At 36.2% G+C, this 13,753-nt stretch overlaps 1 protein-coding gene across 3 annotated transcripts in view; it reads right to left on the bottom strand.

Moving 5' to 3' along the window:
• The window catches only part of GBE1 (1,4-alpha-glucan branching enzyme 1), a 135,752-nt gene that overhangs the window by 59,707 nt on the left and 62,292 nt on the right, over window positions 1-13,753 (bottom strand). For all 3 annotated transcript variants that reach the window (XM_083854626.1, XM_083854624.1, XM_083854625.1), the window contains exon 7: window positions 13,220-13,429. In XM_083854626.1, the coding sequence (XP_083710752.1) occupies window positions 13,220-13,429 (210 nt within the window). The remainder of the gene's footprint in view (window positions 1-13,219; window positions 13,430-13,753) is intronic.

Here is a 13,753-nt window from a genome sequence, read left to right as displayed (position 1 = left end):
GAGAAGATTCTACCAGCTTGAGAAGATGATATCTGAATATCCTTTTACTTTAGACCCTCAGAGACCAGCACACTGAATCCCTGGAGACTTAGTTATCTGTCTTTTTCTCTGGCTTAGTTGTCTGGTATTTTATTGACCAAAAGTCAATCCTTCCCTTCATCCCAGCTAGGCAGTTGGTAGCCATGCCAAATCTACAGAAGGATAAGGAAATTTTAAGACAAGTGAGTGTTCATCATCAGACCTCATCCAGTAGAGACAACACAGGAAACTTCTGAGATACTGACTCTGTCTTGAATGGTAATCTAATGATTTCCAACCCTGGGGAAGCAGAGGCCGAGGGAATTTCACCCTTTATACTAATATTAGCTAATATAAGGCTTAGATTACCTCCTCTCATGCGTCCAGATTTTTCCTTAGCATCAGCAATTGCTCTGGATACAGTCCAAAATGTTCCTTCCAGCACCACGGGATGACTCTGCTCAGTTACGTGACAGACTTTGGTGTGGAGAGCAGGAAAGTTGTACATTGAATGATTACCTTCACAAAAGAACATTTCCAGTGGAAAGCTCAAAGAGCCTGAGAACTGTCTTAGATCACCCCCAGCACAAGATTCAGGGAATCTGCAAGGGGAAGTAGCCACCTGGCAAAGCTGACCCAGGCGTGCAGCACTCCCCAATCTCTTTGAGGAAGCACAGAATGCAAAGCTGTTGCCCTTGCACAAACCAGCACAGGAGATCTGAAGCACAGGGTTCATAGCAAATAGGGATCCATCCTTAAGCACAGCAGAGTATTTCTCACTTTGCTGCACTTATTGCAGTTACACTTTTCAGAAATGTCATTAAAGAAAGATATTAGCTCAGATTGGGCTGTGACAATAGAGTTGTGAACTTTCAAATACACCTTCTGTATGTTTCATAAATACTTTTTTCATCTAAGAGGCCTGAAAAACAGTTTTGTATTCAAAGACACCTAGGTTTTAATCACAATTTCTTACTAGATACTGCCATTTCGAGTATATAATTTGCACTTCATGAAGATAAATACGAGCACAATAAACACATTTATGATAGATTGTGACAGTAGCTTTGCTTAGTAAAATACATGGCAAAACCATTATTTAGAATAAATACCTACAATGTAATTCTTGAATTGAAGTGGATTTGCTACGACTACCAACTGCCTAACTGGGATGAAGGGTAGACTTTTGGTCAATAAAATACAGACAGGCAACTAAGTCTTCAGGGATTCAATTCAGCTGTACTTTTTTTTTTATCCATCCATATTTTTCAAGGATTGTGCACCTATTTTAAAATCTCTTGTGACCCGAACACGTTTTACCATACCCACTTGTCTTTCTGTAACCATCAAGTTTGTGAGCTCTACAAAAGACAGGTGGGAAAGACACTGTGCCAAAAAGTATTGATTTGTATTTTTTTTACTAATTCACTGAAATTAAATTATGACAATGGGAACCTTAGATAGTATCTTGAAAATATTGAGAGAAAGTCTAGCGTCCTTAGACAGAAATTTAAAAAAAAGAAAGCATATTGGACTGCCTACAGCTTACTTAGAAAGTTGTTTTAAAAAACCACATTCCTCCACATTTGAAAAAGCTTTTGAATACTTCCTCAAGCCAGTCAACTGCACCAACAGTTTGGTGCCATCCACAAAGTTCAATCCCAATAGTTTCCTTAGGAACACCACTTATTACTGATCGCCATTTGGAAATATTAATTTACCAGTATATTTCCTGCATTGGAAATATGTGTTTATTTTTAACAGTAAAGTCTTTTACTGAAAATGCCATGATTTTTAACCAAAGCAAAATCAACTATTCCTACTACAGATATCCTCTATTTCAGATCATATTTCAGTGCAGCTATTACTGATCCTGGCTTATGTGGTAGCAGAATGATAGCAACTTTTAATTAAATTATATATCTGAAGTGGAAACTTCATAATATTATAGAAAATAGGTTTCATTGTCTACACCAGGACAGAATACAAAGGAAACTAAGCTATGACTCTCTGAAATAGTTTAAACAAGTTTTCCCTTGCATATATTGACAGTCTAGTGCTGATAGAAAATGAGTTGCTCAAGCCTTGGACTCTAATCAAATGTTTCTGGTTTTCCATGTTTGGGTGAGGGTGGTTCTGTGCTGAGAGCAACTGTTGATGAAACCTACAAAACATTCTCTCTTTCCAGTACACAATTAATGAGTTTATAAGAATGTTATTTTGCACTACTTTCTGTAAGTCACTACCTTTTTTAGCCTATTTGTTAGGTGGATAAAGATTAGAAAGAACATCCAGCTGAAAGCTGCTTCCCATTTCCTGACAGACTTTCATTTTCCTCCCAAATTAACCCAATGACAAAATAATTATCTTGAAATTTCTTATAACAAAGTCAAAGTGGATTTTCATCTTTTTCAATGCCCTTATCCAAGAAGGTGGTGGCAAAGGAAGCCTGAAAACACTGATAATGTAAATTTTAATGTTTTGTAGTTGACTTTTTTCCTCTCCAAAAAGCATTCACTTCGTGAATCACCTAAGGGGCCTAAGAATCCACCCTAGAATCGTTTATAAGCCTCTAAATAATTTGTAGGAAGAAAAATACAGAATTTTAGATTTCAGGGTAGTGAATAGTCTAAAAATCCAGGATAATAAACACTAAACACTCAAATCAGAAAATGGGGAGATAAAGCAGTGGAAATCTTTTGGGAATATTTTCTCCACTGTTTGGCTGACTAATTACTCCAGTTCACCAATTCTTTGAACACAGAAACTATCTGCAAAAGTTTAAAGGTGAGACTTAAATTTCAACAAGAAAAAGTGAATTTCACCAAGTCATTATCCCCAAAACCAACTGTATATATAGCATTTTGAAAGATTATAGCATTTGATTCTAAACACACTTTTAGAACTGGTTTCTGAATGTTCGAGCTTAGTCCATTTAAAAACTAAATAAATAAAGAGAAATCTGTTATATTTAAATTACATAATTCTGAAAAAGAAATTTTTTTGGCTCATAGCTGTGGCTATATTTACAGTCACAAAATGTCATTCAGACAAACTTGACACTTGAAGCCAGTGAAGTATATCTATTTCCTTTGTGTGAAAAATCCTATTTATTATTGTTATTATTTATTATTCTAATTATTTACCAACCTGATTAACTTTTTTTTCCCTTTTGGGGAGAAGGGAAAGGAGGGAAGACAAGGGGGAATTTCCTCGGCCTCCACCTGCTTGTAAAAGGTCAGGGTATGAAAATGTAACACTGTACTCACAGGGCTGATTTCACTTCCAGTTGTGGTTTAATAACAAATTGATTCTTTCCTCAAAAGACCAATTTCTCTATTACTCTACTGGATAACTGTCTTAGAAAAGTTAGGTATACTGCTAATAATAAGCCTGTGCTAAAATATCATGCCCTAATCAGAGGTCTGCTACATTGCAATCAAAATGCTGCTAAATACAAACAGCAAGAGGGGAAATAGTTGATCACTCTAAAGGACTGAAGTAAAATGTAAAGGAAAGTGCCAATTTCTCTGAAGTTTTGTGGGTTAAAAACACAGGCTGCAGAGTCTAACTTGTTTTTTTGTTTGACAGAGAGAATGGAAAATGGCTTCACATAATGAAATGACAAATTCTGTGGTGTTTACATAAATCCCTGCAGCCAAGAAGAGGCAATCTTATGTGTTTATTTAATCAGGAAAGTGACAACAGTCATTATTTTACTTTCTTCACATATCTTAAAGGAATAAAAGAATAAAGACCGCAAAGAGCTTTCTTCTCTTCATTGTGAAGCCTTTTGATAAATACTCTCAGTTAAACACTCTTTTTGCAATGACTAAATATATTACAGATACAAAAAAAATCCATACTTTTACTTAATTCTTCAGAGAAATTCATACTCAGCTCTCTGTTTGAACAAATTAAGTTGTCTCCTACAGAAAAAAATTACTAGAGCACATAGCAGTGACTATGGATGTGTTTTTTTCATCCTTGTTTTTGTTCACATGTATCTATCCTTAAAACTCTACTTGACAGGACTTAATTATTGTGCAGTAACACAAAATAAATCAGGGGGTAAGGTCTACAAAGTATTGCTTGCACACTTATTTTCCTCTTCCTGAGCTAATCTCATAATTGTAGTAGAATAACTTAAAAAAACTTGTGTCAACTATCTAAACTATTCATTAATAATTCGGGCAATTAATTTCTTTTGTTTTTTTACAAATAACTTTATACCAATTTTCAAGAGCTGACAAGGAATTGCAATATAGAAACATACAAATATTGGGTAAAGAGTTAACCCCTTTATCAAAGAGAAGACAAATAATGAACCAGGACAAAGAGATGTTTGTTTGCAGTTCTCATGGCAAACTAGAAAGAATTCTATAAAGATACCTTTTTTTTTTTTTTACAAGAAACTGCCCAATTCCATGGGGAAAATAGCCAAGGAAATACAGCATGTTTTTAAAAAAACCCCAAAAACCACAAGCCATTCTTTTTCCTGGTGTAGAACAAGTTGCTTTGTTCCCAGGGATAAAGCTTTTCATACAGTACCTTCATTATTCATTAAGTGGCTTTCGACATGATGCACTATTTCACTTCTTCTGACTTGTCCTGTAACTACATCAACCAGAACAGAGCCAAAAACTGCTCCCTGTCCATCTATTACTATTCTGATTGGGAACAGCAGAACCATTTTTTTTTAAATCTTCTTTAAAATTTCACCAATAATTTCTTAAGTATCAACTCTAACAACATTTCCTTCAATAACATCAGTTCCAAACTCATTCCAGTTTTTAAATAACCCCATACAGAAAACATTTATATACACCTAAGAGTGTCTTCACAAATATTCCCTAAATTTTAGCAAGCTAAATCCCAAGCTGAATCTCAGTCAGTGGTTACAGGTGGGAAGCAATTTGTTTGGACAGATACAGCTCCCCCCTGAACTAGCAGTCTGCCCAACTGTTGTATTGCACTGCTCTCCATCTCCACCTTCAATCACCTTCCAGAGACAGGAACTTCTGTCTTTATGCCATTCTCAAGAAAACAGGGCATCCCTTTCAAGACTGTAATTAATATATCAGATCAACATAATTATTTGCAGATTATTTCTGATCTGTTGGCCATACATATGATACTGACTTTTTTTGAAATGCCAAAGTATTTTGATTGTTTTTTACTTCGTAGACAGCCATTAACTGATTGGTTCCCTATTATTTATTTTATGCTCTCTGCAGTGAGCTTTCAAAAAACAAATTTCAGGTGGATCTGTGCATTATACAACATGTAAGTAATAGAATAAAAAAAAATTCTTAATGTTTCCATCTTCTTTTCCTGCTATACCATGCCCAATTTTCCTCCAGCCTTGAATTCCTTTGGATAAAATCACGGACAAGAAAGTCCACATCCCTCATTTAATTTCTGGATTCTTCTCAAATTTACACAACCATCAGTCTTTTCTCCAGCACAACCTTCTACTCACAACAGTGGCTGTTCATGTAAACTGCTGCAGCAATCACCTAAAAACACTGTGGAAGTTGTCAATTCAAATGTGGATTACTAAATGCAAGATCATTATTGCATTTAGACTGATGCAAAATGATTCTCTGCAATGTGTTGAATCTTAGCTGATTTTAGATATTTATTGAAATACCATTATCAACTTCAGGTATGTGTGACTGCATTTATTCAGGATATGATTGAATTTAATTAGCTACAAGTGGTCACCTCTATATTTCAAAATGTGCTACCTGATACAATTTAGAACAATTGACTGCAACTTTTCAGTGTGCCTTTCTTCACATCTCAGTATCTTGCTTTATCACTGTACCACTTTCTGTGCAGCTACATTTTAGAAACTTCACACAAAGCTGTGAATGCCATATTGGAGGTTAATTTGGGAATCTGGACACTTCAAAGAAAGCTACATGGATTCTTATGTGAAGCTCTGAGCTTTAGAGCACCTATGGATTTAAAGCTTCACAGTCTGTTGTACCAAAATTCAGTACAGTAAAACAAGCTTGTTTAATTAAAAACTTTAAAAATTAAAAAATAAAGCAATTATATAGCAGCTCTCAATTGCATATACTATAAATCGTATGATCATGGCTGAAACTTTTTTTTGCACTATTATTTTGATTTGTCTGCTTACATTGCACTAAGTTCCTGTGTATCATCCCTTCTGCCTAAGCTTTCAGAAATTATTCCCTTCAAAAAAGGCAATTTATAAACTGCAATGTCCCCATGCTTGAAAGTGTTTGCTTATTAGCACTTACAATGATGACTAATAAGAAGAGAAAACAAAAAGAAACAAAGATTTTTAGACATGGAAGATCTTGAACTTTAAGGTTTAAATTTTATAAAATATTTTTTATACCGTTACAGTCACCATCGAAATCCAGTCAATTAGAAGAGTGCTAAGGAACAGAGGCAGACAGTGTTTTTAAATACAATCTTTAATCAAAATAATTACATTTATGAAGGGTGGGGGGAAGAATAGAAATCTTACTATTATGCTGCAAGCTTTGCTTCCTTAAAACAGTCATTAAGAAATAATCTTTGCCAGTCAAATGAAATTCCAATGCCTATTATGCAAATCTTTAAACACAGAGCTTCCCTAAACTAATTTGGTGGAGGAAGACTGGTAGGAAATGAATTAAAATCGGCACAGCTTTATGTTTTACATAATGAAACACAAGTTGCATCCCTGTTCTATTGTAATTACCCTAGAATCAACAATATACCACAAAGACAGCACATGACTGAGCATCTCTCTCATTGTCAACTTTCACTGCATTACCTCTAGTCTAGCAGGAATTATGGCCAAAGATTCTCTCCAATAGAAACTTATTTGTGACAACCATGGCATGGCATTGGATGTCCTTACTGGTGCCTAAATGCAGCTGGGAGAATGCCACCTGCACCCTGCTAAATCCTCAGAAGCTGCAGAAGACAATGCTTCAGTTCTTACACTCTGAGAAGTCAACTGGATATTATTCACTAATTAAGTTCAAGCCACCCCTGCTTGCTCTTCCCACTCATCTTCCTGTGTCCCAAACTGTGTCCCAAAATCTGCACAGCTTAAGCTTCTAAGAAAATTCCTTAGCTGAGAGAAAACTGAAAAGTCTTTGGATTAGAATTAGACAAGATAAGAAAGTAACAGACAGACAGGTTTGTTAGGAGCACTAGGATTCAAAAGGAAGAACATGGAAAGGCACAAAACAGTGAAGAGGAAAACCCAGTACCACCAAGGGTCTGTGACAGCCAGTGGCAGTCTTTCTCCCACCTGACTGACACCTGTCTGGGCAGCAGAGTGTGTTCAGATGTCATCTCAGAAGCAATGAGTGTTCTAGCAGCCTTTAAATCCCACCTATCCTTTGTGTGCATGAGGTTTGCAGTCAAATCTTTGCATTCTAAAACGTGTGTCAATAAAGAGCCCCTGAGGTGGATGGCAAGAACACACATAACGTGTTATCTGCAGTCTGTATCTACCTCATGCTCATGTGCCAATCCTCCCTAAGAGCACTGGGTAAGGAACCAGAATCTTTAATACTGTGGGGTACTCCACAGAGCATCAGCTTAAATTTACTTAAAATGCTAATGGTGTAAGCAATAAAGAGGAGCAGTGAATCAGTTTCATCCTGAAAGCTGTTACAAACCAGTAAGATGCTCCCAAAGAAGGCAACAAGTCTTTACTTCCACTAATATTTACAATTCATCACTGAACTGAAGGAAAACAAAACCAAAAATATTCTCAACAGCTATGTTTAGAGAATTATGTGCCCAAACACTAAACTCTGAAAGATTTATGTTCCAATTCATTCCACCTGCTATCATCACCTCAGTGGCAGATAGACTGGCAAAGTAGGCAACCAGAAGAAAGAACAACAATTTGGGTGAAGAATAGCTGCTTAAGGAAGAACTAAACACAGAGGAAGAAGGAAGAACTTAACAGACACTCCTGAAGATGTTAGAAGATAAACATGTCTTTAAAGAGTCAGATTCTAAAATCAAGCAAAATCCGTGGACCTTCTTCTCCTCAGAAAACAGAGCATAAGGTTTATGCAGGATTTAGACACTGGGTGGCAGAAAAGGCCACTGTCTCAGCGTCCAGACACAGGTGCATGCAGAAGGAAAGGTTTTAGATGCAAGAGATCACCCCAGACACCTGCCCGAGGCTGGACCACAGGACAAGGGAAAAAAAGCTCCAGGTGACCCACCCACTCCGGAGGGGCAAGCTGGGGAAGAGGCCACCTACAGCAGAACAAAGACACAAGCTCCAACACCTGACAGCTGCCCTGTTTCTGCAGCACTGACAGCAAGGTTAACAGCAGTTTCTGAGCTATGGCAGTTTATAACACAACTTAAAAAAATTAAATTTAAAAAAAAAAAAAAAAAAAAAAAAAAGAGCCCTGAGCTCTAATCAGCTGTTCCACCAGCAGCAGTTCAGAAGACTGAGGTGGAGTGAACATCTGGACTGGCAGCAGGGGACTAGCAAGTCATCTGTTGCCCTGATGTAAAACCTGTGGCTCAAGAGACGAAGTGTTTTAAACCTTACCTGTAGCATTTCAAAGCACATTTGGCATGCATGTCACTTGAAACTTCATAAAACTGATTAAGAAAAAACTTAATAAGATTTCTCCCATTACATGGCTTAGCTATGATTTTTAACTCCAAAAATATGAACACAACATCCAGTCTTTAAAAAGCCTTGAAAGCAGGCCTCAAAACAGCCCCAAAGGAGATGCTGAAACATCTGCTGGCCCCAAATCCTTGTAACCAATATCATCTCTAACTGATCCATACTGCTGCATTCATAGAGGCTGGACTAATAAAAAGTAAAACTGCACTGTACATCAATCTCTGACTTTTGTACCAAATTCATCTCCTAGGCTGTGAAATAACTTAAAATTTTGCCTAAGTGCTCAGGTCATAATATTAAAAAAACCCCAAAACTAATCAAACTAACCCCCCACAGAAAACCCCAAACAAACCAAAAAAAGCTTAAGGCCTCACATGATTTCTGAATTTTAATTCTACCATTATTCCTAAAGGCTCACAGAAATATATCAGTATATCTACTGACATTCAGAATTAGATTAAGACAGAATAGAATCCAACAAAACCTAATGAAAAAAATAGGAAAAACCTGAAAAGTCAAAACAATACTTCTCAGACCTCAAGTCTAGAAGGGCAACATAATTTACACATTCTATTTATGTAGAGCTGTGGGAAAAATCTTTACTAGGTAATATCTTGTTCTCAATTATTTTTAAATTGTTTTGCCTGATTAGTATTTTAGACGCATTTGCTATTTGGAGAAATGAATTTAAATTAAAACACAATCAACCACTCTAGTTGTGATCCCACCTGGTCTCCAGAGTCTACAGCATCACTTATAATGAACCTGGCAGCTGAATAACCTTTGAATAGGATTTTAGGAGGACAAAAAAAAATCATATTTCGCTTGTGGAAAATTAATTACAAGTAGAATCCTTACTTAAGATGGGAGGGTGTTTACAAGTATTTCAAAAGAGTTACCTTTAACAAGAACACAGAGACCATTAATTCCCCCCAAAATTAACTGTACAGTGCCAAGTAGAGTGCCAGTCCAGAGGTTCTGGCACCCCGTTTATACTAAAGCATTTCCCTGTCATGAATTCAGGGCTAGAAAAGTCACAATATTAAGCAGGAACCAAAGCAAATGATATAAAAGTGTGTTTTTCAACAGAAAATATTAAAATCAACTGCAATTCTCACTGAAGCTTTGTGATTCTGGTTTTTGGGTTGGTTGCTGAGGGAAATAGGATGGACACAGATATAGCCAGACAGGATGGAGATGATGGAGAGGAAGAGTCACCAAATTGCCACATTTGAGGAAAAAAGCACCCAGGATCTAGATTTTAGAAAGCTCACAAGAATGTACAAAAGCTATGAAAATTATTAAAGTAAAAGTTTATTTTCTGGTTGATTTTTAAATCACAGTTTATATGCTTTTATTGAAAAAAGTTAACCAAAAAGTATTCTCTTGGCAATTATCTTACCTGCAAGTTCTCATTTCAATGATACTGAGTTTTTATTCTCCTGTGACCACATCATGAACAGCATAATCTTAAAATGCTGTTCACAATTTACAGAAAAGCTCCCTCTTCATACAACAATTGTATAAATATGGATTAATAAAATAAAATTTAAAAAATGTCTTTATCTTTTTAAGTAGCACTGTGGTGCAAAGATGCAATACCCAGGTCCATTGAACAGGCTTACTACTGCTATTCTTGGACCTAAATTCTCTACTTACATGAATTTTACTAAAAAAATAATATTTAAGTACACAAGGGATATAATCTCTTTTTTTTAGCATGGATATGGATCTTTTGCCACATTCTATTACAGCAAGTATTCACAGTCCCCTTCACAGACAACTGAATAATCTTGCAAATGCTGTGAGATAAACTTACTTACATCTTGCCTTTCAAAGAAAATGTGGACAGACTAAACTGATAAAGCAACTGTTCCTTAATCTCTTTCACGGTAGAGAACTAGTTTCTCTCAATTCCAAAGTGAATTGAGCATTCTTTGCATTTGATGTTTAAGTACCTGTAGATTTAGCAGTTCTTCCCACTACAGAAGGAAAGGGATTTAGTACAAGCTCTGTACAGGATATAAAGCTGTGCTAGCTGAAGAAATTTCACTCAGCAATCAAGCTTTTCTGTAGACCATTCAACAGACTGTGTTTGCTGCCATTTATTTTGAGCAAACTTTCAACATCTGCCAGCAACTTGAGTCTCTCTCACAGATTTTTATACTCTCCTGATCCAGACTAGAGCTGCTCATCCACTGGTATGGAAATCAGCAGAATGCCAATACAGGCTAAACGGGGAAATAAAATCCCCAAATCAAACATTTTCAATGACATGAAATCAGTTTGATTCTTTCACAGTATTGCTTGGAACCTGCACACACAAAGAATAAGGGAAAGAACGGAAGCTATTTTTTAATCAGTTCTGTGAAACTTATAATGACCATGAGGGTTGTATCTTTCCAGCCTTAAAACTTGACTATAAACACATAGAAAATATCAACTGTCTCAGCTATTAAGATGAAAGAATTCCTTAATGACTAGAATAAGTTGAAGGGGAAGAAAGGGTTTCCACAATCTTTTGAAAAGAGAACACCAGATTTGTTGTTGCATATCATGAGAAGTTAGGGAATGGGAAACGACCTTCAAGAGAACTTCAGTCATCCAGTGCAGAGCTTCAGTTTCCCTGGTCTTTGCTGCTCTAATCTCATCTCATCTTTCCCCCTCACAGCTCTTTCCACTTTCTCCCTTCCAGTATTCAGTCTGGCACCTATTCCAATTCCATAGCATGAAAAGAAATTGCACAGTACAGGTACATATCATTGACCCAACTGAGCCATGGAGGCAGTTCTTCAGTTCTGAAGAAACATTTAACATTGCCAAGTGGAACCTACAAAGGAGCTAGTTGGTTCTCTCACTTATAAATACCCCAAAACACTCAATAGCAGCACCCACTTTCTATCCCAGCAGGAAGAACCTGTGTCTGCTTGGAGCAGAGGAAGGTCCATAACTGCAATTTATTGCCTCACTAGAGACATTGGTACTCACACAATTGTTGGTTACTCATAAGCATCAAATAAAATAAAATGTGTAATACTATCATATTAATACTAAAGCTTAAGATTATTTGAAATACAATTTATTTGGGTATGGATTCAAAGCTTAACAGGAAGGACTAAAATGCATTTCTTATAATAGTTAAATCCCAATTCAAAAACTCCCCCTGTAATTATCCGTTAAATTGTTTACTTATTAAATAACAAGTAAATAAAGAACAGCTCATCCTACTAAGTATTGAAGTGCACAAGTCAGTTTTCACACTGGTCACTTGGGTTCATTTGACACTGTGAGTCCCATTAACAACTGGGCTGTGCTATGTAACATGACTTTTGTAATAGCACAACGTAATCATCCAGTCCATGGCAATTCAATGCAAGAAAAGGAGAAAAATGGGAAAAATGGGAAATTCAACCTGCAGCACACAAAATCTAACAACTAAGAGGTTAACAGGAGACCAGAATACTACAACTGCTCTGTGATGAGCCACCACAGCAACATTCAAATGTAACCTTGAAAGGGCTAAACCTGAAATTTGTAATTGATAAGGTCGCACAAAATTATGCAACTCAAGGAGGAAAAAAAGAGAATTTATCCTGGAATAGGTGATCAATTCTATATAAAATTTTATCTTTTAAGGAGATTGTGAAGTTACACAAAACTTATTGTGGAATGTTCAGGGAAATAAAGGAAAGGAAAAGGAAGAATCAAGGTGGTTCAGGGATGAACAAACAGGAAAAATAACTGAGAAGGAGACTAAATTAAGCTGGCTGCTTGTGCCTGTTTCTCCATTTAAACCACTGAAACACTTAGTGTACAAGATCAATCTCCTTGCCCCCAATACCTCAGAGAATACAGAGTAAACAATATTAAATACTAATAATCATCTGGCATTAACACATGCTTTGACATACACTATATTTATATTGGTTAATTAAGCTTGCCCAAAGTGGGTCTCTAGAACTGTCTCCTGCAAATGACCCCTGCTCTGTATTAACTGTTGATTGACCTCCAGAAGCTATTTGAAATGGAGTTAGTTGTCCTGGGGGGAATCTTTTCCTATATGTCAACAACCTGACGGTTTGTCAATAAATTTACAGAGCTTACAAGTTTTCATCAGCTTCTCTTATTATTTTATTTTTATATACAAAGATCCACTATTATATACATACATTATATACTATATACAGCAAGAAAATATGAATATATTCTATAATGTGTAAAATACGCAATTATATATTCCTATATAACAGATATTTAAATTGATATTTATATAGAAATATATTTTAAAATAAAAATAACTACACCATTATATAATACATACAATGCACATGGTATATAACATGCACATAGGTAGTCAGAGATGACAGGAAAATAACAATTAAAATACTACCATTTAGTGTCAGCTTTTAAGCATCTAAGCAAGTAGAGGAATTTAACTCCACACACTGCAACTGTTAAACAATCCAAACGACTTTGTCAGTTTGGGGAGGAGTATAGTTTTAACAGAATTCCTATGAAATAATAACTACTAGCACAGCAGAAGTGATGCTTTATACTCACTTTGCATAGTCAAAGAGCCTGCTGTCCCAGAGCTGGTGATTGCCTCTGTACCCAGAATGGAAGAAACAAGAATCTGTACCATCAAACTGGTTGAGACCATCCTCTGAGTTTTTGGAGGCGTGGCTGTGCACCACATCAAGCAGGACTGTGATTCCCATGGAGTGAGCAACGTCAATCATCTCCTTCAGGTCGTCAGGAGTTCCGTACCGGCTGCGAAAACACAACGGGGAACAATCAACACCTGTGCTGGCAATACTGAACAGTCATCATGGATACTACATCAAAATCAGCAGCTCTTCCTCACCTGCTCTACAGATGTACACAGGTTACTTTTTCAGCCTCTTAAGCAGCAGCTATTGCTTACAAACTACCATTTGAAACCATTTTTTGTTATAAGAATTCCATCATCCACACAATGTTTTGCAGAAACAGATTCGGTTTTATTCTTCCCTTTTTAATAATTACATCAAATTCAGTATAAAAGACAACAGATACAACTTAAAGCTGTTATTTAATATTGAATATTTCTTTTGC

The sequence above is a fragment of the Zosterops lateralis genome, assembly GCF_965231275.1.
Source record: "Zosterops lateralis genome assembly, chromosome: 2".
NCBI lineage: Eukaryota > Metazoa > Chordata > Aves > Passeriformes > Zosteropidae > Zosterops > Zosterops lateralis.
This window is presented reverse-complemented; position numbering and strand designations above follow the sequence as displayed.